Source organism: Mobula birostris, chromosome 27 (assembly GCF_030028105.1).
Source record: "Mobula birostris isolate sMobBir1 chromosome 27, sMobBir1.hap1, whole genome shotgun sequence".
Taxonomy (NCBI): Eukaryota; Metazoa; Chordata; class Chondrichthyes; order Myliobatiformes; family Myliobatidae; genus Mobula; species Mobula birostris.
In genome coordinates, this window is record NC_092396.1 from 44,869,096 (window position 1) to 44,890,257 (window position 21,162).

The 21,162-nt window shown below is 43.6% G+C and overlaps 1 protein-coding gene across 7 annotated transcripts in view; it reads right to left on the reverse strand.

The window, feature by feature from the left end:
• hspg2 (heparan sulfate proteoglycan 2) overlaps nucleotides 1–21,162 on the reverse strand; it is a 551,229-nt gene that overhangs the window by 205,705 nt on the left and 324,362 nt on the right. For all 7 annotated transcript variants that reach the window (XM_072245063.1, XM_072245064.1, XM_072245068.1 and 4 more), the window contains 3 exons: nucleotides 7,405–7,497; nucleotides 3,238–3,321; nucleotides 2,403–2,633 (listed from right to left, as the gene is read on the reverse strand). In XM_072245063.1, the coding sequence (XP_072101164.1) occupies nucleotides 2,403–2,633; nucleotides 3,238–3,321; nucleotides 7,405–7,497 (408 nt within the window). The remainder of the gene's footprint in view (nucleotides 1–2,402; nucleotides 2,634–3,237; nucleotides 3,322–7,404; nucleotides 7,498–21,162) is intronic.

Here is a 21,162-nt window from a genome sequence, read left to right on the forward strand (position 1 = left end):
GCATGGAGAATCCACCTGGAGATCAGGGTCTGGGCTGCAGTTTCAATGGTCTCATAGTTCAAAGTAAATTTATTATCAAGGCACTTATATGTCACCATACACAACCTGGAGATTTGTTTTCTTGCTGATACATCTTTCAGTAAAAGATGAATTAATGAAAAACGGCAAAACAACAAGACAGGTAGACAAGCAGTGTGCAACAGACAACATATTGTGCAAATCAAAAGAAAAATAAATAAATAAATAAGCAATAAATATCAAGAACGAGAGATGAGGAGTCCTTGAAAGTGAGTCCATAGCTTATGGGAACAGTTCAGTGATGGGGTGAGTGAAATTAACCCCCCTGATTCAAGTCTGATGGTTGTGGGGTAATAACCTGATGGTGTGAGTCGTGAGGCTCCTGTACCTCCTTCCTGAGGGCAGGAATGAGAAAGGAGCATCAACTGGCTGGTAGATCGCTGATGATGGATGCTGCTTTCCTGCAACACTTCATGTAGATGTGCTGAATGGTGGGCAGGGGATTTACCCGTGATGGACTGGGCCATATTCACTGCTTATTGTAGGAGTTTTCATTCAGGGGCAATGGTGTTTCCCGACCAGGCTGTGACGTAACAGGTCAATAGACTCTACACCATACATCTACAAAAGTTTGTTCAAGTTTTAGATACCATGCTGAACCTTTGCAAACTGTGAAGGAAGTAGCGGTACTGTTCTGCTTTCTTCAAAATTGCACTTACATGCTGCACCCAGGATAGGTCTTCTGAAATTATAACATGGAGGAATTTAAAGTTTCTGACCTTCTCCTGTTGAAGTCTGGCCCATGGACCTCATGAGGTCAATAATCATTGCCTTGGTCTTGCTGACATTGAGTGAGAAGTTGCTGTTATGGTACCACTCAGCCAGATTTTTATTCTCCCTCCTATGTGCTGATTCGTCACCAGCTTTGATTCAGCCTGCTGTCAATCAGCAAACTGAAATATGGCATTGGAGCTGTGCTTAGCCTCACAGCCATAAACATAAAGTGAGCAGAGCAGGGGCCAAACACATAGCCCAAAGGTCTTAAGGAATCTTATGTACAGGCATTTTTTCACTTCCTGAATCAGCTGTCACCCTTTCTATCATCTCTTTGAGAGTTGCATTTTAGTCAAAACGCAAAAAAAACTGCAGGCGCTGGAGGCCTTAAATAAAACTAGAGAATGAGAAAAATCCTCAGATCAGGTCATTTCTGTCTTTGAAGGAGTCTGTACTTAAGTACACCTGAACCGCAACATTAACTCTGCTTCTTTCTTCACAATTAGTCTAACCTGATTGAAGATTTTGTAAAGGTAAAGTGAGGAAACAAAGAAGCAAGTTAGTGGGGAATGCTGATGTCTCCAGGAAGATCATCTCTGCAGGTGGATAGTAACACAGTAATTCTCCAGTTTGACAGAGACTTCTCTCCCCTCTCGTCCTTTTCTCTCTCCACATCTACCCACTTCTTCCAACGACACACTGCCTTTACCCTGTGTCTGCACCCTTTTCCACCCACTCCATTCTGCCGTCACCTACATACTCCTCCCACTGAGTCCCCTCCCTCACGGTTTGCACCTGCTCTCCACGTTTATCTTACTTGACTCCATGATCCACCTTCCTTTCCCATCAGATTCCATCATCTACAGCCAGCATGATAGGTCGTCCACCATCACCTCCCAGCTTCTGTCACTATTCCCAATCATCCTTTCCCCATATGCCTTCCTCAAACAGATCCATCCACTGCTTGCCATCTCTTGCTCCACCTCTTCAGTCAGCTGTCCATTTTTCCCCATGGATACTGCCCAACTTGCTGAGTTGTTAGCTCCATACCTAGACCCATCTGCTGTCCATGATGGATATGCACCACACACACAAGTCACCAACACAGACTGTAAATTTATAGAACCATCCCAGAAACAAATAAAGAGGGTTACAGACAGCCAGCTCCCCACCTTTGAGGGCATTTTCAAAAGGTGGTGCCTTAAGGAGGTATTCTTCATGAAGAACTCTCATTATTGAGGACATGCCCTCTTCATATTACCACCATCAGGGAGGTACAGAAGCCTGGAGACCCACACCCAACAGTTTCTTCCCCTCTGCCATCAGATTTCTGCACAATCTATGAACCCGCAAACACTATCTGACTGTCCTCTTTTGCACTTCATTTATTTTTACTGTAACTTCCTGTTGTTTATTATGCTTGCACTGTCCTGCCACAACAACACATTTCATGACTTAGATCAGTGACAACAAACCTGATTCTGATAACCCTCAGTCCATTAATAAAACATTGATGACTGCAGGTCTACCAGAATCCAAAGTACCATGACTGTGGAGCTGGTTGTCAGTTACAGGTACAAAATCATGGCCTGGGGTGGCACTACAGTTACCTGACAAGACAAGCCGTGGTAGCCTGGTGGACAGTGACATTCCTCCACCTCTCGGGCCAGTGCTAGGCCGGTGTGGAAGGGCACCGCAATCTCCATGCTCACATCAGACAGGCTGGCTGAGATCATCTCTGTCGAATAGGTGGCTCGGATGAGAACTTCATCCAGATCGGCCAGGACCATCAGCAGGTGCTCCCTGGTGGCAGGCTGCTTATCCGGACGTTTCCAGAATTGCTGAGGGGATGGAAGAGAATCACGACTGGCACTGGGTTCCTGAGAAAGATGACCAACCCACCCCCAACACTCCCCTGAGCCCACACCACATCTGACCGTGCCCCCACACTCTCCCGAAGTCCAACCCACCCTCAACACTCCCCTGAGCTCCCACCACATCTGACCGTGCCCCTCACACTCTCCCGAAGCCACACTCCATCTGACCACTCCCCAAAGCCCACACCCCATCTGACCACCCCAGTGACCACTAACCTGATTTGACCATCCCCTCCTTAATTCTCTGTAACCTCACCCCTTTCACATGCCCTTTCATAGCCCTTCAATGCTTTACCTCCTCAGAGAAGTAATGTACAGCAGCCTATGAGAGACCACGTCACCTGGAGAAAACCCACACGGTCACAGGTAGAACATGCAAACTCCACACAGCCAGCACCGAGGGCCAGAACGAACTTTGGTGCCAGAGTTGTGAGATAGTCAAGCTACTGCCCAGATTGTTTTCACGTTTCCCATTTTTGACGTTTCCGGCAGTGGAACGTTGAAACAAAAAGCTTAAAATGAAAGTCTTTACATAGAAAATAGGAAACATAGAAACATAGAAAATTACCTCTTTGAACATGACTTCAAAGGTCCTGGTCTCTCCTGGCTGCAGCTGGTGAGTGTGGTGGGTGACTAATGTGATGTCATTACCCTGAAAGAGTAAAGGGAAAACACGTCCACATCGACATTCCATAGATTTCAACGGATGAGCATGGAAAAGGTACAATTCTTTAAGGATCCAACGTACGAAGGATTAACAGTGGTTCCTTTCATACTCCAAATATAGCAACCAACAATCTCTCTTTAGCAGGGAATGTTCTGCTGCGTCAATCCTCTTCGACAAGCTCAAATTTAGCGAGGGCCTTTTTGAAGGATTGCACCTACTTTAAGCACACAGAAGGAACAATGATGGCAAATATACCAATTGCTCGGCTTCATTTAGTGCCTGGAATGTCAGGATTGATTAAAAATGCTGCCACCTGGTAGGGAGAGAGGCTAACATTACAGATTAGCCCAACTGTGGAATGCCTCACATGGTTGACCAACTGCCCTGTATGTGCTCGAGCAAAGCAGGAAGGTAAAGGCTGGAGAGTAAGAGGCTGCAGAACCATCCACTGGCACTGAGCAAACTGCATCACAGTTTATATACAGCTATGGTGTAAACGAAAGCAATTCCTCAGTGTTTTGCATAGAATACTTTCTGTATGGAACAGACACAAAATGCTGGAGGAACTCAGCAGGTCTGGCAGCACCTATGGAAAAGGGGATAGTCAATGTTTCAGGCCGAGACCCTTTATCAGGACCTACTGTATGCCACTGGTGGAATGAGATTTGCCTTCCTACAGAGTAATGCACTGGTGTAAGGGGTGGATTATCCTTCCTCTGATGTGATTGCATCCTTTGCAGCACTAGGAGAGCTGGAATTACTTCTCACAGAGGGTGGTGTATCAGAGAAATTCTCCATGTTGCTGGGTTGTGGAGGTTGGATCATTTGTGGATATGTTAGGAAGAGATGGATACATTTTTTCAAAGATCAGGGAATGAAGGGCTATGTGTGACTGCACAAGAGGAACTTTGCAGCCCTGTAGCAGATCAAACATGGATATCTTGCATAGTAGATCAGGCCTGAGAGGCCAAGTAGCCTACTCCTGCTAATATTTTCTAGTGCTGTGCTTTTGTACTGGGATTAGGGAAGGATGGAATCATAGACTACTGCAGCACAGAAACAGGCCCTTTGACCCATGTAGTCCATGCTAACTTGTTTCTCTGCCTAGTGCCATCTAATCACACTTGGACCCCTCCACACCCGTCTCATTCATCCAAGCTTCTCTTAAATGTGGCAAATGACCTCACCTGCACTATCTCCCGTTGGCACTCATTCCACGCTCATACCACCCTCTGAGTGAAGTAATTCTCCCTCAGGTTCCGCTGAAGTATTTTACTTTTCACCTTTAAACTATGACCTTTAATTCTAGTCTTACCCAACCTCAGGGGTAAAGCCTGCTTACCCTATACTTACCATAACTATGCCCCTCATAATTGTTTATACTTCTATAAGATCTCCCCTCATTCCATTCTTTAGAAAATAAAATCCTAATTTGTTCAACCTTTCCCTCTAACTCAGGTCCTCACTCCTGGCAATATCCTTTCAAGCTTATTAATATCTTTCCCCTGGTTTGGTGACCAGAACTGTGCACACAATACTCCAAGTTTGCCCTCACCAATATCTTGTACAACTTCAACATAACATCCCAACTCTTATTCTCAATGCTCTAATTTATGCAGGCCAATGTGCTAAAAGCTCTCTTTATCACCCTATCTACCTGTGATGCCACTTCCAAGAAATAATGGATCTGTATTCCCAGATCTCTACACTCTGGGCAGGTCCCGGCGGATTGGAAGACAGCAAATGTCACGCCACTTTTTAAAAAAGGGTGTAGGCAAAAGACGGGCAACTATAGGCCAGTTAGCTTAACACCTGTAGTCGGGAAAATGCTTTGAAGCTGTCATTAAGGAAGAAATAATGAAACATTTAGAAAGGAGTGGTTCCATTAAACAGATGCAGCATGGATTCAGAAAGGGCAGGTACTGTTTGACAAACTTACTAGAGTTCTTTGAGGACATAATGACTGCGGTGGATGTCGTATACTTGGATTTCCAGAAGGTGTTCGATAAGGTGCCGCACAAGAGATTTATAAATAAGATACGGATGCATGGAGTCGGAGAAAGTGCATTGCCATGGACAGTGGATTGGTTAACCAACAGAAGGCAGAGAGTTGGTATAAATGGGTGTTCCTCTGGTTGGCAGTCAGTGGTGAGTGGGGTGCCAGAGGGGTTGGTGCTGGGCCCGCAGCTGTTTACCATTTACATTGATGATTTGGAAGAGGGGACTGAGTGTAGCGTAGCAAAATTTGCTGATGACACTAAACTGAGTGGAAAAGCAAATTGTACAGAGGATGTGGAGAGTCTGCAGAGGGATATACATAGGTTAAATGAATGGGCCAGGGTCTGACAGATGGAATACAAAGTTGGTAAATGCGAGATCATCCACTTTGGAGGAATAATAGAAGAGCAGGTTATTATTTAAATGGTGAAAGATTGCAGCATGCTGTTGTGCAGAGGGACTTGGGAGTGCTTGTGCATAAATCACAAAAAGTTGGCTTGCAGGTACAACAGGTTATTAAGAAGTCAAATGGAATGTTGGCCTTCATTGCTAGAGGGATTGAATTCAAGAGCAGGGAGGTCATGCTGCAACTATACAGGGCACTGGTGAGGCCGCACCTGGAGTACTGTGTGCAGTTCTGGTCTCCATACTTGAGGAAGGATATACTGGCTTTGGAGGTAGTGCAGAGGAGGTTCACCAGGTTGATTCCAGAGATGAAGGGGTTAACCTATGAGGAGAGATTGAGTTGCCTGAGACTATACTCTCTGGAATTCAGAAGAATGAGAGGGGATCTTCTAGAAACATACATGATTTTGAAAGGGATAGATAAGATAGAAGTAGGAAAGTTGTTTCCATTGGTAGGTGAGACTATAACTTGGGGACATTGCCTCAAGATTCAGGGGAGAAGATTTAGGACAGAGATGAGGAGAAACTGTTTTTCCCAGAGAGTGATGAATCTGTGAAATTCTCTGCCTGGGGAAGCAGTTGAGGCTTCTTCATTGTTTAAGATACAGTTAGATAGATTTTTACATAGTAGGAGAATTAAGGGTTATAGGGAAAAGGAAAGTAGATGGAACTGAGTTTCCGGACAGATCAGCCATGATCTTATTGAGTGGCGGGACAGGCTCGATGGGCTGGATGGCCGACTCCTGCTCCTATTTCTTATGTTCATTCTACCATGCACCTCAGAGCCCTACTACTACTGTGTTAGTCTGATCCTGGTTTGTCCTGCCAAAGTACAAAACCTCACTCTTGTCTGCACTAAACTTCATCTGCCATTTTTCACTCCATTTTTCCAGCTGGTCCAGATCACAGAGCAAGCTTTCAAATCCTTCCTTCCACTACCCCTCCAATCTTGACGTCACCTGGCAGATGCACCACAATAAACCATCACATACCATTTCTTGTCTCCCTTATTCCCTTACTTCTACTCTCTGTTTTGTTGTGCTGCCTTTCGCAGTCCCATAGTTCTTTAAGCCATTCCTTAAGAGCAATGGGAAGCTTTGAATATGATGTGGAGCCTCACTAATACCCCGGTTGTCCTGCATGTTGACCATGCATGCTCTTATCTTACTGTTCTAATGTGGACCAAAGCAGCAAATTAAATAATTATACACAAAATAACAAATAAATGCAACAGCTATAAAAAAGGGACTCAGAAACTAAATAATTTTCCAGTTACTCCTGAAGCAGCATTAAACAAGGCCTTATTTTCTCAGATGTCCAGCTGTTTGCCAAAACAAACCTGCAGAAACTGTCAGAGAAAACAATTTAAATAAGAAACCCTTAATCAATTAGAGGTTTATTGCATCTCAGCTGAGTGGTCTGTTGTTTGATGTCTGTGCCTCTCTCTGGGGTTGGTAGCTGATATGTACCAAATGTGAATAGTCACCTTTCCCCAACCCCCCAGATAAGGTCGGAACCCACTTCCCTGCTAATGTCAGAACCCCACCTTGCCATTCATGAGGAAGTTAACACACAGTAGAAATCTAAAATTAATTTTTCTGATCAATTCTTTCATGTCAACGAACTTGAATGAAGCATGGCAGTTGGAGTACTGCAGTGACGTACAATGATCTGGACATCTGCATCCTCGGCTGAGGCACCCCGGAACCCCGAGTCGTAGGAGAGGGTATATCGAAGCAGTCCACCATAGGATGTCACCTGATGAAAGAAAGGAAAAATTACAAGGTAGATTGGCACTCTTATTACACCACAGTGTTTGGCATTGCAAGAAAACACATTCTCCCTAGTATAGCTCTCAGTCAACAGTCAAGTTAGATACCCACGAAAAGATAGTGAGCAATTTTATAACTTGCTGAAACTTATACCAGGTAAACTCTGAGCTGTTGACTAGAAATTTATTACTTGCAGATTCTATTTATATCTTTCAGAAATTTGAAATTAACTAGTATTACAGAGCACTGCTCAGAACTGGATTAGCACCGTGGCTGGGAAGCAATTGTGGAACAGAGCACTGAAGGAGAATGGACTGGAATAGTGTCGGAGCACCCGAAGAGATTAACAACTTGCTGCCACTGGTTGAAGCCGCTCCTTGATCCAGTGTTTGGAGATGGTTTTGGAAGGAGGGCAGATAAACATGAGCTGTGGGATGTTTAAACAAACTTCCCATCATTACAATTCAATGACCAAAGAATATTTATAGAGAGGAAGATATTAATAGCAGTAATCGTAAGTTGCCATCGAAGTATACCACTGCTAATACAGTGACTAGCAGTAAATATAGAGAATCACAATCAGCAATGCACAGCACGAGCTCAGCAGAGAGAGTAGTTTCATCTCCATGAAGCCTCTGTTGAATACTGAATATTACTGTACATGAGTAGTCTGCAGGTTAAAGCCATCTTCTCTTTGGAAGTCTGAGAGCACGTGCAAGGCTGCCCCATTAACAAAATCATCTGATTTTTCTCATACACGACGAAATCTGCAGATGCTGGAATTTCAAGCAACACACATAAAAGTTGTTAGTGATATTTCTAGGAAGAGGTACAGTTGACTGTACCTCTTCCTAGAGATGCTGCCTGGCCTGCTGCATTCACCAGCAACTTTGATGTGTGTTGATTTTTCTCATGATGAGACAGAACCTCCTGATCAAAGTCCTTCACTGATTTTGGTTGAGAACTCCATCTAAATAAGTAAACGTTGAGTTAAACCACTGCATCTGCTCAACTCTGTTAAGAAATACCTCCATCTGCCACCGATCAGTGTTAATATGCATAATTTCAATGTGCTTTTATCTCTATGATACCAGCTCCAAATAGACAAAAGCGATTCCCAGCAACACATACAAAATGCCAGAGGAACTCAGCAGGTGAGACAGCATCTATGGAAAAGAGTAAACAGTCAACATTTTGGGCCCAGGCTATTCATCACGATGAAGGGTTTCACCCCGAAACATCAACTGATTACTCTTTTCCATAGAGGACGCCTGGCCTGCCAAGTTCCTCCAGCATTCTTTGTGTGTTGCATTGGGTTTCCAGCATCTGCAGATTTTCTCGTTTGTGAAGAAGCCATTCAGCCCAGCCGGCCTGCAGCAGTGGTCATTGTTCCATGAGGTCCGCTCCTGCTCTATCTACATCCACCGCCCAACCAGCAGTAGCACCCCACTAACTCCAGCTTTTCACCATTTCACAGGATTCTTTAGCAAAACCACATACATGCCTACACTGAAAACACTGCTATTTTTGTTATTTGTTTAGTCTTCTATAAAAATAAAAGTAACAAGCATCCTGTGTTTCAGCAAGTTACCATGAGTGGGGACAATAAACAGCAACCAGACTGGTTTACCCTCAGTAAGTGGTCTAATGTCAAAAAACACAGGAGGAAGGAATGAATTGGAAAAGACATCTTGAGTTATTTTAGCATAAAAGTTCTGGTAGGGCACTGACGAGATTGGAAGAGTAGGCTAATGTTCTCTCCACAATCTCAATGAGAATGAAACATGTTCTTAATTAACTTCCCAAATCGTACGTGTGAATGCGCAGTCCAGGGAGGGGTAGCACCTCTGGTGAAAGGGCTCGTCACGTCCATTCTGAGACAGTTCACTCACCTTTAGTCCCCATCGGACACTCAGATCTCACCTGTGGCTCCAAGTACCTGTTTGCATGCAACAGTGGCCACACCCCAGTACACCACTTTGATAGGAGGGCTAAACAAGGTGAGGGTGGCCAGCGGCCTCATACCCTGGTGAGATAGGGACATGCCTATCCTAGCATGTGAAGTCAGCTTCGGCAGACTGGGCAGATGAGAACAACAGTGAGATCCAACAACTCAAAAAGGTGTTCTGTAATGCTTCATGGAGAGTGATGGACATGGCAAGGCACAGAGGTAGGCATGGTCATCCACTGCAACCAAGGAAGACCCCAGCCAGACTTCCAAGGTGAAAAGAGTGGAACTGCCTCAGTACAAGAGCTTTCTGCTTTACAGACTCTCCTGAACAGGTCTCCTGTCATCATTGGAAAAGACGGACAACCAACAAACCATAGCTTCATATCAACATTCTGGCACTGATGTTCACCAACAAACCATAGCTTCAGATCAACGTTCTGGTACTGATGTTCACCAACAACTATCTTTTCAGTGATCTCCAAACGTGGAAGTCTGAAGGCCAAAGTTGCACGAGCAAAACTTGATATATGCTCTGATGTTTTGACCATCGATGTGCATTAGTTGTGAAAGCTGGAGGGCTCTGACATATTTTTTACCCCCAACCACAGAGGTTAATCCAACCAGTGCATCTCCCCTTAAAGAATATCATCCTAAATGAATTTCTCTTTAAAATGTTACTATTAAGATGAACTAGAAGCAGATGTATCACTCATAATTTAAACTCTTAACTGTGCAAAAAAAGAGGCTTTCAAATTATACCTCTGAAGATTACTGGTTACCTTGTTGCCCAGGTACTGGTGAGGTAGTCGCCAATAGAAAATGTTTTCAGGCAGGAGGCTGAAGCCCTTGTAAATCAGAGCATACTGGGATAGGGAAAGAGCGGAGACAAGATGACGAGAGAACATTTACACAAAGCAGCAGTCAAAGCTGTGGTCAGCAAAAGGCTCTGGAATTCTGTCCTTAGGATTTTTTGAAGCAAAGTCTTCTGTCCCCTTACCACCACCCACCGCCGCCCCCCACCCCCACACACACACATAACTGCAAAAACCTCCCCCTCACTTCCTGCTGACAAATTGAGCACAGGCATTTTTAATAGGAAATTATTAAAGCCAAGTTTCAAAAATTAAACTGTCATTGGGTATCAGAAGTAATGCATTTTGATATATGTGGTTAAGCAAAAAAATGCAAACAAGCAAGAGAATTACTTAATGGTGAACTCATAACTTTGAGAAAGGCTATCAGCCTCATATTCTGGCTTTTTTTTCCTCTTCATGGCCTCATGAACATTTCCCCCTCCTCCTCTCCTATTAGCAAGATGATTTTCCATTTCATCGTCTTTGCGTGATCAGCTGAGAAACCAATCTGCAACCCTGACTGAGTGTTTACCTAGAGTTACAATCCGCCAGGGTTTCCGTATGCCTGAGATGGAATGCACATCTAGCCAAGAGGAGATCGAAGAGTTGGGAAGACCTGTCTCCAGTCAAGGTACAACCTGTTTCTACAAATAATGCCTCCAAGGATCTAGGTGCAATCAAATAACTGGTTCAAAAATGAGATGCAAACACTGTTTTAAATGGGAAGAGAAAAGATTAAAGAGAAAATTTCTTTCAAATGGAGATCAGCCCTGGGTTTAAACAAAGCTATATCCTCAGTTCATCTTCCATTTCTACTCACTATGAACTCTGAAGTGCAGGCCACAGCTTGTTCTGTTGCCAAACTAACCAGGGGAAGACACATCCTTACTAGTCTGTGTGACGATTAGAAACCCAAAGCACCATAATTTCATCGGGTCACATAGCACGAAACAGGCCCTTAGGCCCAACCCAACTAAAATGAGCGGGTCTCTTTATCGCCCAAATCTCTCTAACCTTTTTCTAATAGACTGGTGCACCATGGTTAATTCCAATACAAGCTCAGCTTTTTTTGGGCATCAGGATTAGGAACTTGAAGAGATCCTTATCTGGTTATTCTGATAATCTGGTAGAAAAGGTGGCAGATGCTGCAGGCCTTTGAAGTCTGACAGGATCCCTCCCTGTGGAGGGTGGTTCAAATGGAAGGAGAGTAAGTTGATGAAAATAGTTTGTGTAGGCCGCAGGGTTAGTGAAACTCTGAACAAGGGGCTAAGTTGCCCAATTGTGTATTTTCAACCAGTGCAAGGGAAATCCAATTCAGTTTCTTTCTCGTGACTTTTCTCACTTTCTTGCGGAAAATCTTTGTGACCAGCATCCAATTAATTACACTCCAATAAATTCTAAATATCCTCAACAGACCAATGCCAGCTTTCAATAAACCCAAATGGGCCTAGCTTACACCTAGTGTTGCTGTGACAACCAGCACAATTAGTGATCAACAGCATTAACCCACCAATACAACACATTTTCAAGACATCCACCAGGTTAGGGTGGACACACCCAACAACCAACATTATTTCCAGTAGAAAATCAGGAAGTAGGGACAGGCTGACCTTCTATGTTCAGATCTGTTGAGAGCTGAGGAGGAGAGCTCTCCAGGTCTTCTCCCCAGCTCAACACCCGATAGGAACTGTCCACGATAGTTTGCACATGACATGGACACACTTCAGAGTCAACAGCAAACCCACATCCAATATTAGTGTAGCAAAAAAATCCAACAAAAACATGCTGATCAGCAGGGGATGGTTTCATGCTGAAACCACATGCGAAATGGATCACATCACACAAACACATTGCTCGGCTGATTGTTCTAACACCTTAGGCCAATGGAACTGGCATGGTTTCGTGGGCATTTGAGCAACAGCTGCAACTAAACTATTGGGGCGGTGTTCTGAGTTGGATGATCAGCCATGATCATAATAAATGGCGGTGCGGGCTCGAAGGGCCGAATGGCCTACTCCTGCACCTGTTTTCTATGTTTCTATGTTTCTAAACAGGTATCTCACCCAGAAATCTGTGGTCTGCAGTTCAAAAGGCTGACTGATTCACAGGGAAATGCTGGAAATCTGAACACCTGGGAATATTTGCAGGGACATACGAACATCAATGAAAATCAGTCAAGCTAAAACAGTCATGTTCTTTCTCTCTCCGCAGATGCTATCCACCCTGCTGTCTATTTCCAGCATATTCCCTCATGAAAAACTTTCTGAATACAGTCACATCATTGTCATGCAGAAGGTCACAAAGGTTCTGGAACATTTCATGCCGCTAACCACAGCTACCTTCTCCGTCCTTGGGCCCCAAAAAGAGGAAGAAATGAGATTTGATGATTCTTGATCTTGCAAAGAGGGAATCTTAGATGCACTTTTTATCTGTATGAAAAAATCAACAGCAATTGAAAGCGAACGCACATTTTTGCATCCAAACTTAATTTTCCTCAATTCATGGTTCAGGTGAGACAATGTTTCATCCAGTCTTACTGTTTACTCAAACGGGCAAGGCATGTGTGGGCCAGAACTGTGAAGGGGCTCTCTGTATGTCGAGGGAGCACTCACATGGCATGGGGATACTCAACAGTGGTGCCCCATCCACCTCAGTTATACGCTGTAGACTGACCACTGCAAAACTCAGAGCCTTCTGTCAATCCATGTCCAAATAACCTTTAAAAGTGGGATATGGATCCAAAACCTCGTCTGGCAGCTTGGTCCAGATAACTATACCATCTGTGCTCTCTGGATCTAGACTCCACTGCCCTGTGAAAAAGATCCTGGCTAGCCATCTTAATTATGCCCCTTGTAATTTTATTAACCCCTCTAAGGTCACCCCCTTCATCTTGCTACATTGCAGAAAGAATTACCTCAAACTATTGAATCCAATGATCCCTTCATTCCAGGCAATACACTAGTCAATCTCATCTGCACTGTCTTGACAGCTATCATATTCCTCCTGAAGCGGGGCAACCAGAACCATTTACAATTCTTTTAGTGCAGTCTAACCAAGCTTTGGTACAATACTAACGTGACATACCATGGGACGATGGAATCTGAGGCCACTTAGCCCACTGTCCTATACTATCCCTGCTCTCCCCCACAGGTTTTCCCTTTTAGTATTTATCCAAGAACCTGTTGGATAGCTAACATGGAATCTGTTTCAGACAGAGTGTTCATGAGCGAAGTGACCTGCTGCCTACTAAATTCTCAGCCAGATCTGCTTCTTACCCCTTGGTATTGCAGTTTGGTAGAGCTTCTTCACTATCAAAACCCTTCACCATGTTAAACAGCCTTCACATGATCCCAGACCCCTTCCATTTCAGCCCAAGGCGTGGACACTGAACATATCTACTGGCAGACCAGTAAATCATACGTCCCTCCTCAAAGGTGTGCACCTCTGCGGTTAAAGGAAGCTGTCTGCCCCATCATCTTCACCCACCGATAGTAACCTGGTAAACAGCTTAAGCAACAAACAATATGCTAGAGAAACTCAGCAGGTCAAGCAGCATCTGTGGGGGGAGGGGCAGTGCAAGTGGAAGGAATTTCCGTTGTTTTGATGCAAAACATTTCCTCCCCCTACCCCAACAGATGCTGCCTGGCCCACTGGGATGGAGACTAAAGGATACCGGCTCTTCAGCCTGATGAGGCAACCAAGACTGTGCTGCCTACACAGCTAGTTTCAATTTCCTGCGTTTGGCCGCACCTCTCCATGTACCTATCTGAAGAGCTTCTTAAATAACACCATTGTACCTGCCTCAAACACTTCCTTTGGCAGCTGGTTCCATAGAGTCACCACTCTATTTGAGAAGAAGTTGCCCCTCAGGTCTCTTTTAAATCTCACCCCCCCCCCCCAATCCCTCTCACTCAAAACCCATGTCCTCTTGTTTTGGACTCCCCCAGCCTGGGGAAAAGAATGCTATCATCCATCTTATGTGCCCCTCACATTTTTAAGCAATTCCTCCAACAGACTGCTGCTCCATATTCCAGCATCTGCACCCTCCTATGTGCCTTGTTAAAGAACTCTCTTCACCCTGCCATTTGGCAATGCAAGCCTAAAGAGCCCGACAGGACTCTCAGTCTATGGATGTGGAAACGCTACATATGAGCAACGCAGCATGTTGAATAAGACAAAAATGGAAAATGTTGAAACGTTCAGTAATTGGCTAACATTTTGCCTGGGGAAGGGAATTACTGTTATATTTAATTCACGTTAATTTGAACGTGAATCAAAACTATGAAATGTGTCTGAAATGTGCAAGGCTACCATCAGAAAACATTAAATTCTCTCTGCACCTTTCTTTTAATACAAGACAGAGTCAAATGGCATAGAAACAGGACCTTCGGCCCATCATATCCATGCTGATCATCAGGTACCTAACAATACTGATCCCAATTGCCAACACTTGGCTCTTGCACTATCGGTTTTCACGTGCTCATCTAAAAACAATTTAGATATTGTGAGAGTATCCACTTTCACCACCCACTGTGGCAGCGGATTCCAGGGTCCAAGGATCTTGTGGGTGCAATTTGCTGGTCCTCAGTTCCCTCATAAGGCTCTTGTACCTTACCCTGTAAGCTATGCCCTCTGCTCAAAGGTGCCGCTGCTGAAGAGAAAGGTTTCTGGCTATCCACACCAACTTTCCCCCAAATAATTTTGAAATCCTCAATCTTTACTGCTCCGAGGAAAACAAATGCAGCCCAAAACCTGAAACACTCCTATTGGTGGTTAATGTTGAACAAAGGGTGGAGGAACAATTGAATAATTTTCCTACCCATGGGATCCAAAACTAGGTTTGTCCAACACTGCCACAATGTCAGAGTATTCTTGCACAGAAACAGGCTCTTCAGACTAGCTGGTTCATGTTGATCAAGATGCCTATCTATGCGAGGCCCATATCCCTCTAAACTTCTCCTATCCATGTACCTGCCTCAACCACATCTTCTGGCAGCTCGTTCCATATACAGAGCACCCTGTAGGTGAAAAGGTTGCCCATCAGGTCTCTATTATCCTTCCCTCTCAATTTAAATCTACGCCTTCTAGTTCTTGTTTCCCCAACCCAAAAGACCGTGCACATTAACCTTTTCTATGCCCTTCATGATTCCATACATCTCTATAAAATAAACCCTCACTACACTCCAGTCACAAGTCCCAACCTGCTCAACCTCTTTCCAGTGCTATAATGGATTTCTCTGAAACTGCCACAGTGCTACACAGGACTGGATGTGAAACAAGGCCCCTTCCCAGCCTAAGAACCCCAGGTCAGGATACACAACTGCTCCTCCCTTTCTGTCATCATCAACAGAGGTGCTGCCAGGGCTGCACCTGCTGTAGGCTCTGCTCACACATGACTGCATGGCCAAACACTTTGTTGGTGACACGACACTGGTGGGGCTCATCACCAACAATGATGAGACAGCCTACAGAGAGGAGGTGGAAGAGTCTGAGGCCCAGTGCCAGGCAAATAACCTCTTTCTCAGTGTCAGCAAAGCAAAGGTAACAGTTACTGACTTCAGAAGAATTCGCACCATTAACCTATCCAGTTAAAAACAGCTATTTTCACCAAGCAGTAAGGTTGAGCAACACCTCTACTCACCACCACCACTACTTCATTATCTCCTCTGAGTCATCTTATGTAAAGATACTCTGCTGCCCAGCATCACTTTAGGGACGTACAATCAACCTGTGTATATTAACTATCTCTGTATTTGCAGTGCCTATAAAAAGTATTCACCCCCTTGGAAGTTTTCATGTTTTATTGTTTTACAATACTGAATCACAGTGAATTCAATTTGGCTTTTTTTTGACACTGATTGAAGTAAACAACTATCGTGTCAAAGTCAAAACCGATCTCTACAAAGTGATCTGAATTAATGACAAATATAAACTGCAAAATAATTGATTGCATAATATGATACAACAAATCATCACTAGCGCAGCCAATTGGTTTTAGAAGTCACATGATTAGTTAAATGGCGATCACCTGCGTACAGTCAAGGAGTTTCAATTGATTGTAGTAAAAATACACCTGTATCTGGAAGGTCCAGCTGTTGATGAGTCAGTACCCGAGCAAAAACTGCACCATGAAGACAAAGGAACCACTCCAAGCAACTCCGCGAAAAGGTTATTGAAAAGCACAAGTCAGGAGATGGATACAAGAAAATATCCAAGTCACTGAATATCCCTTGAAATACAGTTAAATCAATCATCAAAAAAGTTGAAAGAATATGGCACAGCTATAAACCTGCCTAGAGCTGGCTGTCCTCAAAAACTGAGTGACCATGTAAGAAGGGGGAATGGTGAGGGACGCCACTAAGAAATGACAACTCTGGAAGAATTACAAGCTTCAATGGTTGAGATGAGAGAGATTGTGCATACAATAACTGTTGCCTGGGTGCTTCACCATTTGCAGCTTTATGAGAGAGTGCCAAATAGAAACATAGAAAACCTACAGCACAATACAGGCCCTTCGACCCACGAAGTTTTGCCAAACATGTCCCTACCTTAGAAATTACTAGGCTTACCTATAGCCCTCTATTTTTCTACGCTCCATGTACCTATCCAAAAGTCTCTTAAAAGACCCTATCGTATCCGCCTCCACCACCGTTGCCGGCAGCCCATTCCACGCACTCACCACTCTCTGAGTAAAAGACTTACCCCTGATATCTCCTCTGTACCTACTCCCCAGCACCCTAAACCTGAATCCTCTTGTGGTAACCATTTCAACCCTGGGAAAAAGCCTCTGACTATCCACATGATCAATGCCTCTCATCATCTTATACACCTCTACCAGGTCACCTCTCATCCTCCGTCGCTCCAAGGAGAAAAGGCTGAGTTCACTCAACCTATTCTCATAAGGCATACTCCCCAATCCAGGCAACATCCTTGTAAATCTCCTCTGCACCCTTTCTATGGCTTCCACATCTTTCCTGTAGTGAGCCAACCAGAACTGAGCACAGTGCTCCAAGCGGAGAAAGTCACTGTTGAAAAAAACTCACATGAAATCTCAACTAGAGATTGCCAAAAGGCATGTGAGAGACTCTGAAGTCAGCTGAAACCAAATTTGAGCTTTTTGGCCAACAGACTAAACTTGTCATCAAAAACACACCATCCCTACCATGAGGCATGGTGGTGGCTGCATCATGCTGTGGGGATGCTTCACTGCAGCAGGCCCTGGAAGGCTTGTGAAGGTAGAGTGTAAAATGAATGCAGCAAAACACAGGGAAATCCTGGAGGAAAACCTGATGCAATCTGCAAGAGAACTGCAACTTGGGAGAAGATTGTTTTCCAGCAAGACAATGACCCCAAGCATAAAGCTGAAGCTACACAGGATTGGCTTAAAAACAACAAAGTCAATGTCCTGGGGTGACCAAGTCAGAGGCCAGACCTCAATCCAGTTGAGAATCTGTGGCTGGACTTGAAAAGAGCTGCTCATTTACGATCCCCATGCAATCTGACAGAACTTGAGCAGTTTTGTAAAGAAGAATAGGGAAAAATTGCAGTGTCCAGATGTACAAAGCTGATAGATACCTATCCACACAGAGTCAAGGCCATAATTGCTGTCAAAGATACATCTACAAATACTGACTTGAAAAGGGTGAGTAATTGCGCAATCAATTATTTTGTGTTTAATAATTGTAATAAATTTAGACCAATTCGCAGAAGTTTGTTTTCACTTTGACACAAAAGAGTCTTTTCTGTTAATCAGTGCCAAAAAAGCCAAATTAAATTTGAGGTTGTAAAACTATAAAACATGAAAAACTCCCAAGCCGGGTGAATACTTTTTATAGGCACTGTACATGTACTGAGTTTTTTTTAATTACTGCTTTCTTTATCTTATTATGTGTTTTTTTTTGTGCTGCATCATATCTGGAGTAACAATTATTTCATTTCCCTTTACACTTGTGTACATGAAATTACGCGAATAATCTTGAACCTGAGATGCAGAATCAGGTTTGTTATCACCAGCGTGTGTCATGAAATTTGTTAACTTAGCAGCATCCGTACAATGCAACACGTGAAAAATAGAAAAAATAAATAAGGAAATCAATTACAGTAAGTATAAATATGTATATTAAACAGATTGAAAATAGTGCAAAAACAGAAATAACATATATTTTTAAAGTGTTCACCTGATGGCTCTTCCCGAGGTTCGGGCCTGGCATGATGTGCCAATTACTTTGAGGCACCATATGGTCTGTTTGCCATTTTACAATGCCAGATATACTGACATTGAATACTTTAACCACTTGCCTCCTGATCCTCATGAACAGCATTGTCTTTGGAAAACAGCTCACCGCATAGCATGCAACCTAATGCATAATTTTGTTACTCCTTCAACCAAATGCAAAGATTTTCCTTAAAGAAGATTGTTCGCGATAATACAAAATTTCCATACCTTTTTGTGGAGGGTAGGATAACCAAGCAGAGATGGAGGAAGAGAAGAATATGAAAAAGCAGTTCTTGAATCGGATATGGAGGACATGGAAAGAGATGATTTTTTGTGAGAGACAGAGGGAGCAGTAAGTCCAGCTATCGACAGTCGAGATAAGGAGTGTGAAGACTGGGACAGATTCCTGTCACTGGAAGGGACAGGACTGTGTGGCTTGTGTGACTTCTCAGTGTTAAAGCTACTTATAATTGCCCATATTTCATCGTCTATACGCTTCTGTTCTTCCATATCAGGCATAGACTATAAAGGAATGAGTGGACAAGTCATCCATAACAGCTTCTTAATAACAAAGCAATTTTCCTACAGTTTACCATGACAATCTTAACAACCATCACGTGAAATCATCACACAGGCGATAGCGGAAAAAGTACGAGAGATTCCACAGCTGCTGGAGGAAGACCACAGGTCAGACAGCATCCACGGGGGGAAATAAAGTCAGTGTTTCAGGCTAAGAGCCTTCATCAGGTCTTGGCCTGAAACGCTAATTGTTTACTTTGCTCCCTAGATGCTGCCTGGCCTGCCGAATTCCTTCAGTATTTTGTGTTGCTCAAAGTGAACAAGTATGCAGTTTGTACACAAATGTTCACATGCTCTTATTCCTCTGAGTTTTGTGAATGTACAGTAAAACTCTGACAACCTAGCACCTACAGACTTCGCTTGTTTTCCTTTGGATGTTAGGTTCAGTTGTTCTATGACTCTATAATACATTTTGCAGCAAACTTGGTGCATGGGAACAAGGCCCTGGTGAATTTAAAGGGTGCACAGAAATCAGAGCCCTGGGGTATTTTTTTTTAAACAAAGCATGAGAAGCAGAATCAGCTGAACATGAACCTGAACAACGGAGTTTCAAATAGCTGGATCCCGGAGTTTTACTGTATTTATTCACAACTCTGCATCCAGAATCATACCCTCTCTCACTCTTGCCCAAAGAATTTCCAGTGCATGCAACAAAACTGTTTATTTTAGGTATTAAAGCAAAGCATTCAGAACAATAATGATGCCCAAACAAGACCATGCTAAGACAGCTTTCCCATGTAAAACAGGGAGTTCAAGTAACGTGTGCAACAGAATGGGAATGCTTGTCCACAACCCATGATTAGTGTGCAGGATACATGGTTCACTACATCCTGGAGAAATTAAAACCAGATCCTCAAGCAGGCCAGCTGATGTAATACATGCTCCATTTACAGCTCACGCTGAATGTTAGCTCACACCACCCTACACAGTGAAATGAAGACTTTGCCCTTCCCACACTTTTGAAGGTTGTTAAAAAAGACAATGAAAATTCAGTTACGGACAAGTAGTCTGATTAGACTGATGGGACTGATGTTACTAGGCTTCCCTTGCACTGCTTGCTCTACGGGCTGCAGAAAGACAAGTTTCATGCATTTTGGCTGCTACCTTCGAAGACCTTTCAGCCCTAGATCGTGAGGAAGAAGAGCCCAAGAGTCCCCAGATGGCTGCATCCTTTCTCAGCTGCTCCTCCGTTAGGGATGAGTCCTTCTATTAAATGTAATTCTCCATATTACTCAGCATCTATAAATCATGTTCAGCAAGATTCTCCACAGGCAAAATTCAACATTGTCACAAATGAATGAATTAAAGAACCGCAACGTTAGCAAGCTGAATTTCAGAATATGCAGCCTGACAATTGGTTTGTGGTTAGCCAGGATGAGGAGCTCTAATCATAGATCAATAACACATCAAGTTTAAAATGATCCATCACATGTGCACGTTTAAAGCATGCTGAATATTAATACACAACAGACTGGAAGTTCGAGAAATCGATATTCATGCCATCAGGTTGGAGGCTACCCAGACAGAATATAAGGTGTTGTTCCTCCAACTTAAGTGTAGCCTCATCACGACAGTGGAGGAGGCCATGGATGGACATATGGGAATGGGAATGGGAATGGGAAGTGGAATTAAAATGGGTGGCCACAGGGAGATCCTGCTTTTTCTGGAGCGTAGGTGTTTGGCGAAGTGGTCTCCCAATCTATGTTGGGTCTATCAATATACAGGAGGCCATACTGGGAGCACCGGATAAAGCATATGACACCAGCGGACTCACAGGTGAAGTGTCACCTCACCTGGAAGGACTAGAGATGCTAAAGGGTACTTTATTTTCCTCACTCAGCTGGTTCTCCTCATTTTTCTCCTTTGATCACTGTTCCCAATAGCTTTTGTGCTTGTCACTAGAAATTATGCTACTGTTCTTTGAAGAATTAGGACACTTTGCAACATGAAATTATTTATAAGTGCCAGATATTGCAGTTTAACTACATAGTTAAGAGGTACCAGCGTCCTATTCTCAAACATCAAAAAAGCCAAGGAGTACTGAAGAAAAGT